The sequence below is a fragment of the Dipodomys merriami genome, unplaced genomic scaffold (genome assembly GCF_024711535.1).
Source record: "Dipodomys merriami isolate MVZ:Mamm:240054 unplaced genomic scaffold, mDipMer1.0.p SCAF_644, whole genome shotgun sequence".
Lineage (NCBI taxonomy): Eukaryota > Metazoa > Chordata > Mammalia > Rodentia > Heteromyidae > Dipodomys > Dipodomys merriami.
The window spans coordinates 475,348-498,134 of NW_027206229.1; the positions used below are offsets into that span (position 1 = coordinate 475,348).

Consider the following 22,787-nt stretch of genomic DNA (forward strand, 5'->3'; position numbering starts at 1 on the left):
TTCTCCTGAGACCTTCAAACAGAATTCTTACAGAATGAAAAAAATCTTTGCTACCAAAATAAAAGCCCAGAATAACAACAGAACATTGCCCAGGGAAGCAGGAACTTATTATTACTATTTTACAATGAGTAAATAGGTCACATTAAATATGGATGCAAATTCATTTTGCTTAGTCTCTAATCTTCACAGGCAAACTTCTCAGTACCTCCTAAGAAGAAAACATAACAAGGAGGCAGAAGAAAAGTTACATTCCCTGTCCTCAACCTTCTTCCTGCTTAAGAATAAAATCTTGTAAAACAGGCTCTTTGTACCTGATTGTGTTTCCATTGCCAGAGGATGTCATAGGGAAGCTGGAAGTCAATTCTCTTTTGTCTTAGATACTTTCCTGAAAAAAAAAAACAAACAGTATCAACTTCAATAACTGTTCTGATATACACTTAAAGAGATAAAATAGCCGCAATGTCTATTATGTACCAATAAGAAAAACAAAGCTTTTGAAAATTTTTGTTTTTACACATTATTTTAATTTTAGGTTTCTTCTACCATACCTATATATAATTTTTTATTCTTATGTTTTTGTTGGTAGTGGGGCTTGAAATCAGGGCCTGGGTGTTGTCCCTGAGCTCTTTTGCTTTAAGCCACAGTGCCATTTCCAGTTAATTGGAGGTAAGAGCCTTGCAGATTTTTCTGCCTGAGCTGGCTTTGATGTCAGATCTCAGCCTCCTGAGTAGCTAAGATTACAAGAGTAAGTCACTAGCCCCTGGCAATTTTTTGTTTGTTTGAGACAAGGTCTTGCTGCTTGAGACAGGGTCTAGCTATATATATAGTCTAGGCTAGCACGTAACTTGCTAACTTGCTATGTACTCGGTCTGCCTTTGCCTATTGAGTGCTGGGATTATAAATGTGTGCTGCCTTAACTTTACAGCAGTCTCTATGAAACAAATGAACACAGTGAAATTATGACCAACATACACAGGTTATTATGAAGCTAAATAAAGACCAAGACATTTTTCCAACTGTTTAAAAGTTACTAATCACGGAGTATCTGATACCTGTTCTACATCATTATTTATAGTTTCACGTTGACTAGAAAAAGAGGAAATCCCTGTTAACCTTACTTCCTACTTATTGAAATACTATTTTAAGAAGCCTATTTTAAGTCCCTTTATTACCTTAAAATGGTTCTCCAGCTTCTTACTCTGTATGACCTTTTGTCTTCTTAAACACATACATCACTTTACTGTCTTGGCTATTTATGTTTTTCTTTGTTTCTAGACCAGCAGTTCTCAAAGAGTACTTGCTGACTTGAGAAGATTCAAAAGCAAAAAACAATTTCAATGTCTCTGTAAAGATGTTATATACTTTTTTTGTTATGCTGACATTTGTACTAATGGTGTAGAAGAAACTATTATAAACCTGTTGTAGCACAAACAGTTCTAGAAGTCACTGTATTCTATTTACCACAAACCTGGGGTTGGGATGGAGAAGCCAGGATCATTTAAAAATGCTCTTGAAGCCAGGCAACTTGGCTCATGCCTGTAATCCTAGGTACTCAGGAGGCTGAGATCTGAAGAGGTTCAAAACCAGCCCAGGCAGTAAAGTCTGTGAGACTCTTACCTTCCAGAAAACTGGAAGTGATGCTGTGGCTCAAGTGGTAGAGCACTTGCTTTGAGCTGAAGAGCTCAGGGACATCTCCCAGGCCCAGAGTTCAAGCCCAATGACTGACCAAAAGAAAAAAAAATTCTTGGCCAGGTGTTGGTAGCTTATACTATAATCCTAGCTACCCAGGAGGATGATAGTTCAAAGTCAGCCTGAGTAGAAAAACCTGTGAGGCTCCATCTCCAATTAACCAGCAAAATATCAGATTAGAGATGTGGCTCAAGTGGTAGAATGGACAATGAGAAAGCCAATCAAGAGTGCAAAGGCCAGACTCAAACCCTGGTATACTACCCCTGTGTTTGATTCCCCAGTACCACATAAATAGAAAAAGCTGGAAATGGTGTTCTGGCACCAGTGGTAGAGTGAGTACTAGCCTTGGGCAAAAGAAGCTCAGGGACAGTGCTTAGGCCCAGAGTTCAAGCCCCATGACTGGCCAAAAAAAAAGTTAAAAACTGGGCTGGGAAGGTGGCTCAGTGGTAGAGCGCTTGCCTTGCATGCATCAGGCCCTGGGTTCGATTCCCCAGCACCACATAAGAAAAAAGAAAAAAGCCGGAAGTGGCACTGTGGCTCAAGTGGTAGAGCGCTAGCCTTGAGCTGAAGAGCTGAGGGACAGCGCCCAGGCCCAGAGTTCAGGCCCACGACTGGACCCAAAAACAAAACAAAACAAAACAAAACAAAAGTTAAAAACTACATTAAGTCTTGACCTACAAGGTAAGATTTTTAATATTCAACGTGGCACAATAGAAATATGAACAAAGCATTTCCACTGCATACTAAAGTGGGATAGCTGTCTCAACAAAAGACATTTATATAAGTATTTGAATGGTTAATTAACTGAACTAGTGATTTTTATTTTATTTATTTATTTTTGGGACTGGTCATGGGGCCTGAACTCTGGGTCTGGGCGCTGTCCCTCAGCTCTTCAGCTCAAGGCTAGCACTCTACCACTTGAGTCACAGCGCCACTTCCGGCTTTTTTTGTTTTGCTTATGTGGTGCTGAGGAATCGAACCCAGGGCCTCAGGCATGCAAGGCAAGCGCTCTACCACTGAGCCACCTTCCCAGCCCTCGAACTAGTGATTTTATTTAATGGAATAACATTTTGTCTGAAACAACTGAAAAAAACAGTATTACTTCAAGAAGCAAAACTAATGAGGCTGGAATAGAGTTCTTACCTAGCACTACCCAAACCAAGCAAAACTAACAAGGCTGGTATAGAGTTCTTACCTAGCATTGCCTAGAACAAAATCAAACTAAAATACACATGACTGAAAGTATTTGTTGACAATAGTAAAATCTGTGCCTTCAATGAACACTGCAATTTTTAAAATCTTAAATTCAGTACTGTGAGACTCATAGGTTTCCAATACTTAGAGGGATTTTCTCTGATAAATCCGTGGTATGATATTACCAAATGTGATTTTTCCCCCCTGGTAGTACTGGGGCAACTTTCCTAAAAAAGGTACCCAACCACTTGAATCATACCCCAAGCCCTTTTTCACAGTAAAATAAAGTTATGTATACATGCATGTATGTATGTGTGTGTGTGCATGCCAGTCCCGGGGCTTGAACTCATGACCTGGGTGCTGTGCCTGAGCTTTTGTGCTTAAGGCTAGTACTCTACCATTTGAGTCACAGCTTTACTTTTAGCTTTTTTGGTTTAATGGAAGATTAAGAATCTCCAGGACTTTCTGGCCTTGAGCAAAAGAGCTCAGGGACAGTGCCCAAGCCTTGAATTCAAGCCCCATGACTCAAAAAATAGAAAAAGAAAAAAAAAAAGTTACATGTTACAGTAACTGTCCTCCTATCCTATTCATAAAGTATGATCTAGCTGGGTGTGGTGGCTCATGCCCGCAATCCTAGCTACTTAGAAGAGACAGATCTGATGATTGTGGTTTGAAGCTAACACGAGCAGCAAAGTTCATGAAATTCTTATCTCCAATAAACTAGCCCCCACAAAAAAAGCCTCAAGTGGCGATGTGGCTCCAGTGGTAGATTGCTAGACTGGAGCAAAAAGAAGCTAAGGAACAGCATGTAGGACATGATTTCAAACCCCAGGACTGGCATACTCACACACAAAAAAATGATGTTCTGAACAAAAAAAGACTATCCAGAAAAAAGAAATCCTATCATGCAATAGCCTGATTTTCAGTTTATCTCACTACTAGTAAAAAGACACTTGTAAGGTGGGTATCAGTGGCTAATGCCTGTAGTGCTAGCTAATCAGGAGGCTGAAATCTGAGGATTGTGGTTCAAGGCCAGCCTGGGCAGCAAAGGCAGTGAGACTCTTTTCTTTTTTCGTCAGTCGTGTGGCTTGAACTTTGGGCCTGGGTACTGTCCCTCAGTTCTTTAGCTCAAAGCTAGAGCTCTACCACTTGAGCCACAGTGGTACTTCTGGTTTTCTGATGGTTTATTGGAGATTAAGAGTCTTACTGCCTTTCCTGCCCAGGCTGGCTTTGAACTGTGATCCTCAGATCTCAGCCTCCTGAGTAGCCAAGATTACAGGTGTGAGCCACCATGCACAGCTGTGAGACTCTTGTCTCCAATTAACCAATAGGAAACTGGAAGTAATGTTGTGGTAGTGCTCTAGACTTGAGCTGAAGAGTTCAGGGACAATACCCAGGCCCAGAGTTCAAGCCCCATGACTGACACCCCCTCCCCCCCAAAAAAGAGGGAAACTAGAGCTATTATCACTATACTAGAGATAATAGATTACTCATTATTACTGTTAATTAAACTAACAGTAATTAACAGTACTCTCATCCTCTTGGATAGTTAAAGAGTTTTATTCCAAGATCTAGGTTAGAAAATTGCTCATTTGGACAAAATGGTTATGTTTTCCTTTAAATGGGAATTTTGATCACCTTTTTGGTGGTACTAGGGTTTGAACACAAGGCCTTGTGCTAGCTAGGCAGGCATTTATTAATATACAGAATTACTGAGAATAAGTATAAATGGTAACAAGCTTGAACTAACACAGACACTTCCTTCAAACTGGAGGGAATTATATAACCTTCTCAGCAATATACTGTGTAGATTTAGTACTCACCAACATGAATAGGGGCTGGGAATAATCCATATTCATGCTCTCCGGGAGTATATTCCAGTTTCTCTTTCTTTAATTGGATTAATCGGCTCTTTGGGCTGTGATCACAAAAGAATGATAAATAGTTAAAGGCAATGAATTTTTTTTTCTTTTTTGTTGGTCATGGGGCTTGAACTCTGGGCCTGGGTGCTGTCCCTTAGCTCTTCAGCTCAAGGCAAGCACTCTACCACTTGAGCCACAGCGCCACTTCCAATTTTCTGGTGGTTTATTGGAGATAAGGGTCTCATGGACTTTCCTGACTAGACTGGCTTTGAACCTCGACCTCAGATCTCAGCCTCCTGAGTAGTTAGGATTACAGGTGCAAGCCACTAGCACCTGGCTGAAATTCCTTCTTGTTGTCAAATATTAACATCATTTGTTTTAAGGTCAGGTCTTAACAGTGGCTTAGACCTTAGAAGCCTGTAATTCCAGCTACTCAGGAAGCTGAGATCTGAACATCATTTTTCAAAGCTGCTCAGGGCCAAAAGCCCCCGTGAGACTTTTTTTTTTGGTTGGTCGTGGGGGCTGAATTCTGGGCCTGAGTGCTGTTCCTCAGCTCTTCAGCTAGCTCTTCAGGCTAGCACCCTACCACTTGAGCCACAGTGCCACTTCCAGCCTTTTCTGCTTATGTGGTGCTGAAGAATGGAATCCAGGGCCTCATGCATGCAAGAAAAGCACTCTACCACTGAGCCAACTTCCCAGCCCCTGCTGTGAGACTCTTATCTGCAATGAACCACTCAAAAAAAACCCAACCAACCAAACAAACAAAAAAACAAAATGGAAGTAGCACTGTGGCCCAAAGTGGTAGAGTTCTAGCCTTGAGCAAAAAGGGCTCAGAGACAGCACCCCAGCCCCGAGTTCAAGACCCATGACCCCCTTTCTCTTTTTCAAGAACCCTTTTTTTCTGGAAAGGCCTTTAAAAAAAGGCTCTTTAGCATTTTCCAACAGTTTTGTAGAGGGAGGCCAAACTGACTATTTTTTCTTTCTTGCAGTATTAGGAGTTGAACTCAGGGCTTCCCCTAGGAAGGTGCTCTACTACTGAGTCATGCCTCTAGCCATTTTTAGCACTCTTTATCTTTGTGATGGTTTTTTTTTTTTTTTTTTTGGTCCGGTTGTGGGGCCTGAACTCTGGGCCTGAGCACTGTCCCTCAGCTCTTCAGCTCAAGGCCAGTGCTCTACCACTTGAGCCACAGCGCCACTTCCGGCTTTTTTCTTTTTGCTTATGTGGTGCTGAGGAATCGAACCCAGGGCCTCAGGCATGCAAGGCAAGCGCTCTACCACTGAGCCAACTTCCCAGCCCCTGTGATGGGTTTTTTAACCTCCTGCCAGTTTACACTTTTTTTTTTTTTTTTTTGTCAGTCGTGGGGCTTGAACTCTGGGCTTGGGCCCTGTCCCTGCTCTCTTCAGCTAAAGGCTACTGCTGTACCACTTGAGCCACAGTGCCACTTCCAGTTTTCTGAGTGGTTTATTCGAGATAACAGTCTCACGGACTTTCCTGCCTGAGCTGGCTTGTCTGGGCGCTGTCCCTCAGCTCTTCAGCTCAAGGCTAGTACTCTACCACTTAGCCACAGTGCCAATTCCAGCTTTTTTCCCCCTCCTGCTTATGTGGTGCTGAGGAATCGAACCCAGGGCTTCAAGAATGCAAGGCAAGCACTCTACCACTGAGCCAACTTCCCAGCCCCTGGGGTGGCTTTGAACCTCGATACTAAAATCTCAGCCTCCTGAGTAGCTAGGATTACAGGATTACAGTCACAGAGCTTGAACTCTGGGCCTGGGTGCTGTCCCTCAGCTCTTCAGCTCAAGGTGAGTGCTCTACTGCTTGAGCCACAGTGCCACTTCTGGTTTTCTAGTGGTTTATTGGAGATAAAAGTCTCACAGACTTTCCAGCCTGGGCTGGCTTTGAACCATGATCCTCAGATCTCAGCCTCCTCAGTAGCTAGGATTACAGGCATGAGCCACCGGCACTCAGCCCAGTTTATACTTTCTATATGAAACTAGAGTGCACTACCTACTCCAGTTACTGGTCAAAGGGGTTTCAAGAATATTTATGTCCAGGCTTCCAACTAGAGGTATGAGCCACCAGCTCCCAATTCAGTTTTAATTTTAATGAAGACAGCATACCTACAACTTAAAAAGTTACTTTCAGATAGTATTGTATCAATATCATGAAGCAGGTAAGAGGTAATGTTGATTCTAGTTTACAGATTTGGGAACAAATGTTCTACCAGGTTAAGTGATATCTTAACTTTAGTAGCTGGTAAAGATTTAAGACTTAAACCATCATTTATTCAGCCAGACAAGGGTAGTGTGCACTTATAATCTCACTACTTGGGAGGCTGAGGCAGGAAGACCTTGAGTTTCATACAGACCAACTTGGGCTACATAGTGATATCTTAGAATAAAAATGAAAGAATACAGGAAAAATTTTCAGAAAAAAATATGCGTAAGCAATGAGCATAGAGTAACTGGGCCTGTAGTCTACTTGGGAGGCTAATGCAGATAGATCTCTTAAATTCAGATCAGCCTGGAATATAGCCAGGCCAAGCCTCCTCCAAATGAGGAGGGAGGGACATACAAAGCAACAAAGAAATAATCTTATAAATGTGTTAGAAACAATCGCATGAAAGAAAAAAAATCTGAATACATATCTTAGGGTTAATTTCCCTAACATCAACTTATTTGACCTTTTCTGCTTGCAAAATTATATTTAAAAAAAAGCATATTTTAAAAAAAGGAACCATTGATGAAAGTCAACCATGCAACTTGGTGGAGATGTGAGGGAAGAAATGGGAGAGAATGAGGGAATAGATGACACTAAAGGAAAGGAAATGTACTTATTATCTGACATATGTAAATGTAGCCCTGCTGTATATCACCTCTAAAATAACAATAAAGTAAATAAATAAAAAAGGAACAATGCAACATGACATTTTACTTTCTTGAGATCATAGTAGATAAGCACAAGAAAATTCTTGGCATAATACAGAAGGTAAAAATCCAGGGTTACTTTTATAGCTCTAGTTCCCAAAAAGTAACAAAATCAAAAACATTAGTCATTAATAACTTTCTTTTTTGTTTTTGACAGTACTGGGCTTGAACTCAAGGCCTGGGCACTGTCCCTGAGCCTTGTTGTGCTCAAGGCTAGCATTCTACCACTTGAGCTACAGCACTACTTCTGGCCTTTTCTGTTTATGTAGTACTGAGAAATCAACCCAGGGCTTCATGCATGCTAGGCAAACACTAAGCCACATTCCCAGCCCTCATTTTTTATTTTTAATAGTCTGAACTGTGTGGTCTTCCACTTTGCAGAATGGAAGATAAAGAGAAAGAACATGTTTGCCTCTTTGCATTTGTTAGTTTGTCCTAAAGATTCTTAACATTAGTAGACAATCTTTATGTATACTGAAATGAAGGTTGGCTATTTTAGATATGAACTGACCATAAAGCCAGATAGTAAGTTTCTATTTTCCTTTTTTTTTTCTTGGTGAAATTGGAGTTTGAATTCAAGGCCTACAATTTGTTAGGTAGGTGCTCTACCACTTGACCTATACAAACTCCCAGTCCTTTATTGCTTCTTAGTTATTTTTCAGATAGAATCTTGTGTGTCCCTTGCCCAGGGCTTTAGAGACCATGATCCTCTTTCCAAGAGCACAACTATGCTTTTTGTCTGGGATGGCCTGAAATCTGATCCTCTGATTTCAGCATCCTGAGTATTGAGATTATTAGGTATGTGTCACTATGCTGGAACTGTAATCATGTTTTCTTTTGGCCTGTGGCTAAAGTTATAAAACAGGAACAACCAATTCTATAGTATGTGTGTATGTGAGGTACATTTTTTAAAAAGCTTCACTTAGCCAGGTGCTGGTGGCAGTGGCTCACACCTGTAATCCTAGCTATTCGGGGGGCAGATCTGAGGATTGTGGTGCAAAGCCAGCCCGGGCAGAAAAGTCTGTGAGACTCTTTTTTTTTTTTTTGTCGGTCGTGGGGCTTGAACTCTGGGCCTGGGCACTGTCCTTCAGCTCTTCAGCTCAAGGCGAGCGCTCTACCACTTGAGCTACAGCGCCACTTCCGGTTTTCTGGTGGTTTATTTGAGATAGGAGTCTCACGGTCTCTCCTGCCCGGGCTGGCTTTGAACCGCGATCCTCAGATCTCAGCCTCCTGAGTAGCTAGGATTACAGGCGTGAGGCACCAGCGCCCGGCATCTGTGAGACTCTTATCTCCAATTAACCACCAGAAAATTGGAAGTGGCGCTGTGGCTCAAGTGGTAGAGTGCTCGCCTTGAGCTGAAGAGCTGAGGGACAGCACCCAGGCCCAGAGTTCAAGCCCTACGACTGACAAAAAAGAAAAAAAGCTTCACTTTTCTTATCAAAAGAAGATAAATTAACTTTTTAGAATGTTCTGTTTCTACTGTAACCCATTCAAAATTTGTGTTCAACTCAATCTTTGGACAAACTGAGGGTAATTATTTACTTAGTTTAATCATTTATTATTTGGGTATAATAATCAAGTAATCTAATTCAAATAGGACACTTAACAAAGGGAGAAAATGCATGCAAATAATAAAGGAAAGAAAAAACAATCAATAACCCAACCAAGCAAATTAGAAAGGCTAGGATTTCTAACAACCATTGCTAACTGTTAGTACATTTTACCTGAAATAATGTCTAAAGTCCCCTCCCTTTTTGTGTGTTGGAACTGGGGTTTGATCTCAAGGGCCTTTCACTTTTTCACTCATGGCTAGTGCTATGCCATTAAAGCCTTACCTCTATAGTTCCAGCATTTTTACTGGTTAAATGGAAATAAGAGTTTTCATAGATTTTTCTGCCAGGTCCAGGTTTGAACCAAGATTCTAAGATCTCCTCCTCCTGAGTTGCTGGGCTGCCTGCCATTTTACATGCTGTTTCCTCTTATGGACTAGCCTATACACCTAGCAAAGTATTATCAAATTCTTCAAATCTCACACTGTTATATTCCATGGAATACTTTTTTTTTTTTGGGGGGGGGCAGTTCTCTGTCTTGAACTCAGGGCCTGGGCTGTCCCTGAGCTTCTTTTGCTCAAGGCTAGTGCTCTACCACTTGAGCCATAACACTACTTCTGGCTTCTGTTTATATGGTACTGAGGAATCAAACCCAGCCAGGGGTTCATGCATACTAGGCAATCACTCTACCACTAAGCCACATTCCCAGCCCTGTGGGATACTTCTTGATATAATAGCTATCTCTTCTTTGTTGCTTATTAAGTTGTACTTTGTCAAGAAAAAAAACCCATGAAGTTCTTCAAATGAGGAAAAAATATGTTAATCATCTGGCAAAGTTGGTGTAACATAGTATTCAATCATTGAAAAATCAAGTAGAGCCAGGCGCCGGTGGCTCACACCTGTTATCCTAGCTATTCAGGAGGCTGAGATCTGAAGATCATGGTTCAAAGCCAGCCGGGGCAGGAAAGTCCCTAAGACTCTTATCTCCAATAAACCACTAGAAAACTGGAAGTGGCGCTGTGGCTCAAGCAGTAGAGAGCTTGCCTTGGGCTGAAGAGCACAGCGACAGTGCCCAAGCCCAGAGTTCAAAAAAAAAAAAAAGAAAAAATCAAGTAGATCATTAAAAGGCCTCAAACTATAGAATGTAACCTAGGAAGGCAGAGAGAAGATAAAAATCAGGGAATATAATTAATCTTATACAACACAGTGTAGTACATTATGAATATAGTGAACAGAAGTGATAGAAATTTGTATATATAATATACTGTTTTATGATAGTCAATTTTTTTTGTCACAAATGAAAGAATAACAGGTATTTAAACAATGTCAATTGCTAGTTACTACTACTTACTCTGTAGTTTTATAAACGTCAGAATATAGCCCAGCTTTCTGATACTTTTTCTTTGGGGGACGTGGGGCCTTCTTTTCCCTTGGGATGATAGATAGCACGGGCTGGAAAGTATTTTCAGGTTCAGGAGGTTTAGCTGGGGTTTCTAGAGGACTGGGAATCTCAACTGGTGCTTCTGTAAAGCTAGATTAAAAAGAGAAGTTTAAAAATGTTATTGTCTTTTCTACAAATGATTGTCTACTTAAATATTACAGGAAGTAAGAAAGAAAAAAAAGAGATATGAGGTCTTCCTCATCTGGTTAGAATAACCTGACTAGGCAGAGTGGAGATCCATTAATGGAAGAATTCAATAGAAGTAACAGAAGGTATTGCTATCCACTGTTTTAAGCTTTTATACAGTCAAAACCAGTTTTAACTATGAGTAAAAAAATTGTCAAGAAAATATGTTAAATATATACAATGAAATACTCATCTATTAGAAAGAATAATATGTCATTTTCAGGGAAATGGACGGACCTAGAAAAAACTATGTTAAGTCAGGCTCAGAGAGACAAATGGCACGTTTTCTTTCACCTGCAGAAGCTAGATTTAAAATATAAGTGTACAGGCTGGGAAGGTGGCTCAGTGGTAGAGTATTTGCCTTGCATGCATCAGGCCCTGGGTTCGATTCCTCAGCACCACATAAGCAAAAAGAAAAAAGCCAGAAGTGGCGCTGTGGCTCAAGTGGTAGAGCACTAGCCTTGAGCTGAAGAACTGAGGGACAGCGCCCAGGCCCAGAGTTCAGGCCCAACGACCAGACCCCCCCATCCCCCCCAAATATCTATAAGTGTACATGAAAACATATACACACATATATCTGACTAAAAGATTATATATTGAAGCAAAGAATCCAAAGTTATAACTCCTCTGAACAACTAACAAACTGTTTAACAAAATGAAAACCAGGAAGTGAAAACATGTTTGGGGTAGGGACTGGAAAATAAGGAAGAAAGATGAAAGGGTTGACAAGATGAATTGTCATGAACTGACTTTTTTTTGGGGGGGGAGGGAGGTTAGTCCATGGGGCTTGAACTCAGGGCCTGGGTGCTGTTCCTGAGCTTTTTCATTCAAGGCTAGTGCTCTATCACTTTAAACCACAGTGCCACTCTTCTGGTTTTCTGGTGGTTAATTGGAGATAAGAATCTCATGGACTTTTCTGCCTGGCTGACTTCAAACCTTGATCTCAGATCCTCAGCCTCCTGAGTAGCTAGGATTAGAAGCATGAGTCAACTGTGCCCGGTGAATTGTAGCATCTTTGTACAACTACTTAAATATAAAATCAATAACAACAGCAGCAAGTAAACAATCGTCAAAGCTGACCATGGTGATACAGGCTTGTAATCTCAAAAACTGGGAAGCAGAGGCAGGAGTTAGAAACTTTGAGGCCAGCTTAGGCTATGTGAAGAAGCCAAGATGAGCCTGGTAGTATATAGCAATAACCTGTCTCAACAACGATGACAACAAAATCTTCAAATGAAACAGACTGGTCTACAAGTAACTTAAATCTTTTTCAAGATAAAATTGGAAACTTATGAAGAAACCTAACAAAAACCAGTTTATACAACATGATATTAAAAATATCTAGTATCCAATGAAAAAAATTCTAAACATGCCAAAATATAAGAAAACATGATTCTGGAAAAGAAATTCAATGAAATTATCTAAAAAATACAAGAGATTAAAAAAATGGTCAACCTGGCTGGGTTATGGTAGTTCACATCTGTAATCTTAGCTATTCAGGAGGCTGAGATCTGAGGATCACAATTTGAAGCCAGCCTAAGGCAATTTTCAATAAACCACCAAAGAAAGCCAGAAGTGTAGCTGTGGCTCAGGTGGTAGAGAGCACTAGCCTTGAGCAAAAGAAGCTCAGGGACAGCACCCAGGGCCCTGAGTTCAAGTCCAGAGATCAGCGTGCGCGCGCGTGCACACACACACACACAAATGTTTGCCTGGGATGTGGAACAAAATTATAACACATACACACACAGAGGCAGAGGTAAAGGCAGACAGTCAGAGAGGCAGGGAGGGATGGATAGGAAGAATATGAATTTAGAGAAAAACATGATGATATGATGATCAGGGGAGAAATATACACCCCCTTAGCCCCATCCTCCATGGCCTTGCATTTATGTGGATTTTTCTGCCTGGGCTGGCTCTGAAGCATGATCCTCAGATTTCAATTTCCTAAGTATCTGGATTACAGGCCTGAGCCACCAGTATCCAACTCTGAATTAGCTTTCTTGTTCCTAGCTGGCACCCTATCACTTGAGTCATATTTCCAATCTAGCATATTGCTATAAATATTTTAAGACTTTTCTACCTAGTCTGGCTTTGAATCAAAATCTCTGATGTCAGCCTCTAAGCTACCAGCCCTGGCTAATTTTGGCATAAACTTCACACAGTACCCAATTTTTAGTCTTCCATAAACTATCTTCAATCCTATTTATCTTCTTTTAAACTATGTTTTATTTATTCCTCTTCTGATTCTTTATTAATCAACCTGGTAAGAAGTTCATCAATTTTTTCATTTGTCGAAGAACTTTAGCCATCAGATATTTATTTGGTGGTAATGAGGTTTGAATTCACGGCTAGCATTCTGCTAGACACACCTTCAGCCCTGTATTTTACTGTTTTGTTTTGTTTTTTAGAGAGATGTAATCTAGTAAACTTTTTCTGCCTAGGCTAGGATACAGACCTGAGTTACAGTGTCATCAGTGATTCTATTTTCTTTCTTTTTTTTTTTTGTGGGTCTCGGGGCTTGAACTCTGGGTGTGGACGTTTTCCCTGTACTCTTCAGCTCAAGGTGAGTGCTCTACCGCTTGAGACACAGCGCTACTTCCGGTTTTCAGGTGGTTTATTGGAGATAAGAGTCTCACGGACTTTCCTACTCAGGCTGGCTTTGAACCGGGATCCTCAGATCTCAGCCTCCTGAGTAGCTAGGATTACAGGTGTGAGCCACCAGCGCCCGGCTTAGTGATTCTATTTTCATATGCTTCTATTAATATACAGGCTTCATATCCTTCATGATTTTGTGACTTCTTTGTTCATCAAAGTTCCCCTCACAATCCTTTGATATGTAGATCAACTGGCCTCAAACTTTCAATTTTCCTGTCTTAGCCTCCTAAGTGCTAGAACTTTTTTTGTTGTTTTGTATTTTTATTGCCAGTACTAGAGCTAGAACTCAGGACCTGGGCTCTGTCCCTGAGCTCTTTTGCTCAAGGCTATGCTCAACCACTTTGAGCCACAGAATCCTTCTGGTTTTTGAATAGTTAATTGGAGATAAGAGTCTCATGGGGGCTTCCTGGCTCCTTCTGGTTTTTGAATAGTTAATTGGAGATAAGAGTCTCATGGGGGCTTCCTGGCTCAGGGACTTTTTTTGGGGGGGGGATGGGCGGTGGGTTTGGTTGGTCGCGGGGCCTGTCCCTCAGGTCTTCAGCTCAAGGCTAGCGCTCTACCACTTGTGCAAATCAAACCCAGAGCCTCATGCTTGCAAGGCAAGCACTCTACCCCTGAGCCACCTTCCCAGCCCATGGCTCAGGGACTTTTTTAAAGAAGGAAATAAATACCTTTTATTATTTTCTTGCTCCTCTTCTTCTAGTAATGGCTTCTGCTTCTTCCTAGTCTGTTCTTCCAATAACCAATTTTTCCTCTTCAATCCCTTCTTATGTTCTGAATTCAAATTTACACCTTGAACAACGGCCTCGATTACATCAGTAACTGTATCAGGACTGAGGTGAAGTGGTGATTCTTCTTCACCTTCATTTAAACTTGGATTGACAAACTGGGCAGCAGCCTGGAATGCTTGCATGGATACCACAGCCTGGAGTGGACATTTCCTAGGTCGACCTGGTCTGCGTTTCACAAAGTTATTTCCTGTTCTTGCCTGTCTTTGAAGCTTTTTGGCTTTTAAAATTTTATTGACATGGTCTAGGTTTTTCTTGGTGGCCAAGATTTTGTCATAATTGCACATTTTCCGAGCCTGGCGCTGCATAGCTTCCACTACACTTCTTTTGATATGATGGGAGGAACAGCTGCTTGTTGACAACTTTTCAGAAAGAAGTGAAATGTTACTACTGCAAGAGTCAGTTGGGGTGGTAGGCACTAGAAGACTATCTGGTTTTCCCAGGGTTCGCTCCTTGCTGTGGCTACAGCTTAGACTGGAGGGGGGAGGTGCAGAGGCAGTTGCAATCACAGCATCAATATTTTTCTCCACGGGCTCTTGGTCTTCCTGTACCATCCGCTGTAGCAAACTATCCACGGAATCGTCCACTGAAGAAACCAATCTTGGACTTCGGGAGGAAATTCCGTTTACTAAAAAAAAACAAATAATAAATTACATATAGACAAAAACTGATCATACCTAGTTACTGAAATAACTTTCTTCTCTTTTTCTTTTTTTTGTGATAGTCTCTCACTACATAACCCAGGATGATCTCCAAGGTGCTATCCTCCTGACTCAGTCTTACCAGCATTTAGGATTTACAGGTATGGCTAGATAACTTTAAACACCCATAAAAGACAAGAAAGGCAAGTTAAATAGCATAGAATCATATGGATTCTTCTTTTACAAGTATAGTGTAGTGGTCTTTCTTTAATAAGAGACAACACAATAAACATGATAAAATCAAAATTGGTCAAGCTTCTTTAATAGCATGCAAATTTAAAATAACTCTCAGCCAGGTACTAGTGGTTCATGCCTATAATCCTAGCTTTTCAGGAGGCTGAGATTTGGAAGATTAAGGTTCAAGATCATCTTAGCATGTAAAACTTAGAGGAAAATAAAAATTATATATGAAGCTGGGTGCCAGTGGCTCAGGCTTATAATCCAAGCTACTGAGGAGGCTGAGATCTGAGGACTGCAATTCAAAGCCAACCTGGGCAGGCAAGTTCGTCTGACTCTTATCTTAAATTAACCACTGAAAAGCTGGAAGTGGAGCTGTGGATCAAGAAGTAGAGGATTAGCATTGATCAAAAAGCTCAATGACAGCACTCAGGCCCTGAGTTCAAGCCCTAGGACTGGTGCACGCACACACACACACAAACAATTATATATGAAAAGACCATCTTATTGGGTTGTGGGTTGCTTCATTCTTTTCATTTATTCACCAAATTTGACAGATTCTTATCTCCAAATACCCAGCAAAAAGCCCGATTTTTTTTTTTTTAAACTCTACCTCTAAAAGGAGGCATAGTGCAGGCTTGGAGGCATAGTTTGAGTGTTAAGCTTAGCAAGCTCAAGGCACTGAATTCCAACCACACAGGGGTTGGGAATGTGGATTAGTGGTAGAGTGCTTGCCTAGCATGCATGAAGTCCTGAGTTCAATTCCTTAGTATCACATAAACAGAAAAAGCTGGAAGTGGCGCTGTGGCTCTTGTGGTAGAGTGCTAGCCTTGAGCAAAAGAAGCTCAGGGACAGTGCCCAGGCCCTGAGTTCAAGCCCCAGGACACTGCCTCCCCGTCCCCCTTTCCCCCCAAAAAACCCCCATCGAATACAGAAAAGAAACAAACAAAACTCAGTTGTCAAGCTTTTACTTGGGCTAGGCCAGATCTCAGCTCCTGAGTAGCTGGATGAGCTACCATGCCTAGATTAGGAGGTTTTTTTTTTTGTTTTTTTGTTTGGTGGTACTGAGGTATATGCTTTCTAGCCAGGAACTCTACCACATCTCTAGTGCTGATTTTTTTCCAGTGATTTTCAAGATAGAGTCTTACAAACTTTGCTGTTCAGCTGGCCTTGAACTATAATCTTTATACTCTCAGTCTCCCAAGCAGCTAAGATTACAAGCATAGCCTGGCCTTGAACTAGAATCTTTATACTCTCAGTATCCCAAGCAGCTATGAACTAGAATCTTTATACTCTCAGTATCCCAAGCAGCTAAGATCACGAGCATAGCCACTGGTGCCCAGTGTAAATTCTATTTATTTATTTATTTTTTTGGGTCCGGTCGTGGGGCCTGAAATCTGGGCCTGGGCGCTGTCCCTCAGCTCCTCAGCTCAGGGCTAGCACTCTACCACTTGAGCCACAGATCCACTTCCGGCTTTTTTCTTTTTTGCTTATCGTGGGGCCTGAACTCTGGGCCTGGGCGCTATCCCTCAGCTCCTCAGCTCAGGGCTAGCACTCTACCACTTGAGCCACAGCGCCACTTCCGGCTTTTTTCTTTTTTGCTTATGTGGTGCTGAGGAATCGAACCCAGGGCCTCATGCATGCAAGGCAAGCACTCTACCACTGAGCCACCTTCCCAGCCCCTAGTGTAAATTCTAATACTTGCTTTTGTTTGTTTGTTTCAAAGAATAACTTTTGTCTATTTTTTCAATTTATGGGCATAATATTCTCAAGTCTATTATCCTTTTAAATTATGTATGACTTGTAATGAACTTATTTTTCATTTCTGGTATTGCTAATTTGCTTTCTTTGTTTCTTAATCCCTTTGGCTAAATTAACACATATTCTGTATGTATATACACACATACACAAAGGATTACTGTTAGTATTAATTGTTATTTCTGGTCCTATCTCTCTAATATCCTACTTCCTAATTTGGGTTTAATTATTCTTTTTTTAGCTCCCTAATCTGAGAGTGAGTCAGATTCAGAACTTTGTTATTTAGCAACCTAAGGTATAAACAGCTTTTGCTGTAATTCTAATTTTGCTCTGACTTCATTTTTATTCACTTCAAAGTAGTATGTCAAATTTAGTATTATGAATTCCTTTTTGACTTATAGGTTATTTATATAACCCATTACTTATTCTTACATATTTAGAAATTTTCAAGGTATCTGGCTAATGAATTCTAATTCTAATATGATCCTAAAATATATTATGCATGACTTTTTTTTTGTTGGTCATGAGCCTGAACTCTGGGCCTGGGCGCTTTCCCTGAGTTCTTCAGCTCAAGGTGAGCGCTCTACCACTTGAGCCACAGAACCACTTCAGGTTTTCTGGTGGTTTATTGGAGAGAAGAGTCTCACAGACTTTTCTGCCCGGGCAGGCTTTGAACCGTGATCCTCAGATCTCAGCCTCCTGATTAGCTAGGATTACAGGTGTGAGTCACCAATGCCCAGCCCTTTATGACTTTTAATGGTAGCTTTGTAAAATTTCTTGCAAGGACCCTACAGATGGTTACCAGAATTGAAATATGTCCAGTGATATATCAATTGCAATATATTTTCAATTTATAATTGCCCTCCTTTTTGAACATTCACTTTATAAGAGTGGGGCCTAGCAGTTGTAAGCAAAAATTTAATAATATCCATCAAATATGCCTAAACATCTTTGTTGCAATTTTTTCTCATTTTATTCTTTATTTCTACTACTACTACTACTACTGTTACTACTACTATTTTATTTATTTTGCCAGTTCTGGGGCTTAAACTCTGGGCCTGGGTGCTGTCCCTGGGCTCCTTTTTGCACTCTATCACTTGAGCCACAGCACCACTTCTGGCTTTTCCTGTGATTAATTAAGGAAAGAGTCTCATATAGTTTCCTGGCTGGGCTGGCTTCAAACTGTGATCCTCACATTTAAGCCTTCCTGAGTCGCTAGTATTACAGGCATGAGCCACTGGCCCCCAGCTCTCATTTTACTGTACTGTGTTTCCTCTATTATAAAAACCAGACTCTTATTTCCAACCCTACATAGAGTCAATAGTAGCAGTAATAACAACACAAGTTAATATGTACTTAAAGAGCAATTTAAAGACAGAAGTTTCATATAATCAACTCATTCTTCAGTGTAACAGTTGCAAACTTCCCAGGGCTGGGAAGGTGGCTCAGTGGTAGAGCGCTTGCCTTGCATGCATGAGGCCCTGGGTTCAATTCCTCAGTACCACATAAGCAAAAAGAAAAAAGCCGGAAATGGTATTGTGGCTCAAGTGGTAGAGCGCTAGCCTTGAGTGGAAGAGCTGAGGGACAACTCAGGCCCAGAGTTCAGGCCCCACGACCGGATCCAAAAACAAAAACAAAAATAACCCCAGACATTTCCCACCCCCTTATTTCCTAAATGACTCAACACTGTTCAAATCTTTCTTGACTTCTTAGAAACAATGATGTTGACTATTCCTTTTTAACATTTAACACATCCTTTTTCAGATTTAACAGTCTCATTTTCTCTAAATTAGTCTCATTCACTAACATCTTTTCTTTCACTTCCCCCTCAAATGCTAATGTCTCAGATCTCTATACCTGTTGTCTTATTTTATTTTTTTCTTGGGAAATATTATTCACTACCAAATTCAACTTTATAAAAAACTGCTACATCTGTATCTCTATCACAGGTGCCTCTGAAATTATAAACTAACACTTTGAACTTTTTTTTTTTTTTTTGGGTCAGTAATGGGACCTGTACTCTGGGCCTGAGTGCTTTCCCTCAGCTCTTCAGCTCAAGACTAGTGCTCTACCACTTGAGCCACAGAGCCACTTCTGGTTTTCTGGTGGTTTACTGGATATAAGAGTTTCATGGCCTTCCTGCCCCAGCTGGCTTTGAAAGGTGATCCTCAGATCTCAGCCTCCTCAGTAGCTAGGATTACAGGTATGAGCCACTGGAGCACGGCCCTCAACTGTTTTTTTTTTTTTAAACTTTCAACTGTTTGTTTACCATCTCTCTCAATCTTACAAAGATAGTTCAAAATTTAATTTGCTACACGTATCTTGAACCTAGGTTCAACATCATCTTGCCTTAGTCTCCACAGTGTTGGGATTGGATAGGTATGAAAACACCATGCTTGTTTACAAATCAAATGTAATATATCTACCACTTTAGCCACAGCGCCACTTCCAGCTTTTTTTCTGCTTATGTGGTGCTGAGGAATTGAACCCAGGGCCTCATGCATGTGACGCAAATCTACCACTGAGCCAACTTCCCTGCCCGTAATGTGGACTTTTCTAAAATGCATATGTTAGACTATATTATTATTATTATTATTGTTATTTATTTTTCTGACAGTCCTGGGGCTTGAATTTAGGGCCTAGGCACTGTCCCTGTGCTTCTTTTCCTCAAGGCTAGTACTCTTATCACTTCACAGTGCCACTTCCAGCCTTTTCTGTTTATGTGGTATTATGGAATCAAATCCAAGGCTTCATGCATGCTAAGGCAAGTACTCTACCACTAAGCCACATTCTCAGCCCAACTATATTATTATTATTATTATTATTATTGTAAGGGGGTCGGTTGTGGGGCTTGAACTCTGAGCCTGGGCGCTGTCACTCAGCTCTTCAGCTCAAGGCTAGTGCTCTACCACTAGAGCCACAGCACCACTTCCACCTTTTTCTGCTTATATGGTGCTAAGAAATCAAACCCAGGGCCTCATGCATGCGAGGCAAGCACTCTACCACTAAGCCACCTTCCCAGCCCAACTATATTATTATTGATAAACATTTATTACTGACCTCCCTTCAAAAGATTAGACTTCATAGCTCCCAATGACATAACTTGCTCAAGCCACTAAAATGTGAGAAGTAGAGTTTATTTAGTTCTAGGACTGGGGTTTGAACTCAGAGCCTGGGTGCTAGCCCTTAGCTTTTTGCTCAAGGCTAGTACTCTACCACTACTTAAGCCACATATATAACTTGCAGATTTTTGCTGGTTAATTGGAGATAAGAGACTCACAAGACTTTTCTGCCAGGGTTGGCTTCAAACTGTGATCTTCATATTTCAGCTGTCTGATTAGTTAGGATTACAAGCATAAACTACCAATATTTGGCAAGTAGATTTCATTACTAAACTGAAAATTTCAAGAGCTTTACTAATGCATGCCTGAGGCCCTGGGTTCGATTCCTCAGCACCACATAAGCAAAAAGAAAAAAAGCTGGAAGTGGCACTATGGCTCAAGTGGTAGAGTGCTAGCCTTGATCTGAAGAGCTGAAGGACAGTGCCCAGGCCCAGAGTTCAGGCCCCACGACCGGACCCCCCCCCAAAAAAAAAAGGGGGGGCTTCTTTTAAGCCACCAGGATGTGGAGGTCATTCTTCCAGCATTGCAAATGATAGACAATTTTGATATAACATCCAAAACATATCTCTCTTGTTCAAAATCCTTACATAGCTTCTAAATGAAACTGTAACAGTTTTAACTCCTTTGAATGCAAAAGCAAATCATGGGTAACGAGCTGGGTATAGTGACTCATGAGTATAATTATTAGTGTAAACCAGGATTATAGTCTGATACTGCAGTATCAGACCAGCCCAACCAAAAGACAGTGAATAATTTGTGTGTGTGCCAGTATGGGTCTTGAACTCAGGACCTAGCCTATTTTAGCTTTTTTAGTCACGGCTGGTGTTGTACCACTTGAGCCACAGCCCCACTTCCAGCTTTGTGGTAGTTAGAGGTAAGACTCTCACAATCTTTTCTGCTTGGGTTGGCTTTAAACTGTGATTCTCAAATCTCAGCATTCTGAGTAGCTAGGATTATGGGCATGAGGCCATACACACTCAGCCTTTAAATGAACTTTATTGGGGTCTACCTAAACTAGGATAATGACATTCAAGTCTGCAAGCCAAACTCAGTCCAAAGACTAATTACTAATTACTGGTTGGAGTTTGGTGCTGGTGGCTCACACCTGTAATCTTAGCTATTCAGGAGGCTGAGATCTGAGCATCAAGGTTCAAGTCCTGCCCAGGCAGTTTGTGAGACTCTTACCTCCAATTAACCACCAAAAAAACTGGAAGTGGAGCTATGGCTCAAAGTCTTAGAGTGTTAGCTTTGAGCAATAAACAGCTCAGGGACAGTACCCAGGCTCTGAGTTTAAGCCCACAACCAAAAAATTAAAAGCCTAAAATATTTCTTATCTATCTTTTTACAAGGAAAGTAATTTTTTTTTTTGTTGGTCGTGGGGCTTGAACTCTGGGCCTGGGTGCTGTCCCTCAGCATTTCAGCTCAAGGCCAGCGCTCTACCACTTGAGCCACAGCACCACTTATGGTTTTCTGAGTGGTTTATTGGAGATAAGAGTCTCACAGACTTTCTTGCCAGGCCTGGCTTTGAACCACGATCCTCAGATCTCAGCCTCCTGAATAGCGAGGCACCTGACTCAAGGAAAGTTATTAATTTTGGAATAAATTAATGAGATTCCAATAACAAATATCAAGGAGGAAAGTCACCCAATTGTTTTAATCATTAACAACAGTGAGAATATGTAACCCATAAAGTTTACTTTTACCATGAAACTATTTTGTTCATTGGAACTGAGTAAATAACTTCCAAACATGAATGAGAGATGATTATTCTCTCAAGGATTCATACATAGTACCAATAACTTGCATGTTAAATTCTGTAACAGTAATGTACAAAATGCTATAACATACATAAACTACAAATTACATAAACAATTGGGATAAAGAGGATATATTACTGACACATACACTATTATATATTGAATTTGAGTAAACAAGTAGGATAACACAAACAATAGCACCTCCAAAGAAAGGCACAAGAATGTCAGGAGCTGGTGGCTCATGCCAGTAATGCCAGCTACTCAGTAGGCTGAGATTTGAGAATGGAGGTTCAGAGCCAACCTGGGCAGGAAAGGCCATAAGACTCATCTCCAATTAACCATCAGAAAACTGGAAGGGGTGCTGTGGCTCAAGTGCTCACCTTGAGCTGAAGAGCTAAGGGACAGAGCCCAGGCCCACAACTGACAATAAAAGGAGAAGGAGAGAGAGAGGGACAGGGAGAGGAAGAAGGACAGAGGGGGAGAGAGAGGGGGAGTGGGAGGGGGAGGGGGAGGGGGAGGAAAGAAAGAAATGGAAGGAAGGAAGGAAGGAAGGAAGGAAGGAAGGAAGGAAGGCAGGCAGGCAGGCAGGCCAGGCAGGCACAAGTCCACAAAAAAAAAGTTTTTTGTAGAACATACTGTTTAGTATGACAAATCCCAAGGATGTGATGGTGGTTAGAAATGAGGTTGTAACAGATTATACCACATATGGTTTATTTTTTTTTTCTTTAGTACTAGGTTTTACAATTGGGGCTATGTGTTTGTTAGGCAGGTGCTTGGCTATTTCAGCCATACCCCTAGCCCTTTTGCTTTATTTTTCAGATATTCCTCACTTTGTGCCCACAATTGTGGCAAGTGATCTTCCTACCTTTACCCTCCTACCTTGCTATCTCTCACATGCCTAGGATTACAAATATATACCATATACCCAGCCTTGTTCTTTGAGATAGGGGAAATGAGGGTTTTTTTTTGTATTTTTTTGGCC

The 22,787-nt window shown here is 41.1% G+C and overlaps 1 protein-coding gene across 3 annotated transcripts in view; it reads right to left on the bottom strand.

The window, feature by feature from the left end:
• The window catches only part of LOC138815514 (histone-lysine N-methyltransferase ASH1L), a 143,033-nt gene that overhangs the window by 42,811 nt on the left and 77,435 nt on the right, over positions 1-22,787 (bottom strand). For 2 of the 3 annotated variants that reach the window (XM_070004973.1, XM_070004972.1), the window contains exons 5-8: positions 14,174-14,918; positions 10,572-10,751; positions 4,707-4,801; positions 312-385 (exon numbers count right to left, since the gene is read on the bottom strand). In XM_070004973.1, coding sequence (XP_069861074.1) covers positions 312-385; positions 4,707-4,801; positions 10,572-10,751; positions 14,174-14,918 — 1,094 coding nt within the window. The remainder of the gene's footprint in view (positions 1-311; positions 386-4,706; positions 4,802-10,571; positions 10,752-14,173; positions 14,919-22,787) is intronic. The other variant, XM_070004974.1, reaches the window with a different exon arrangement.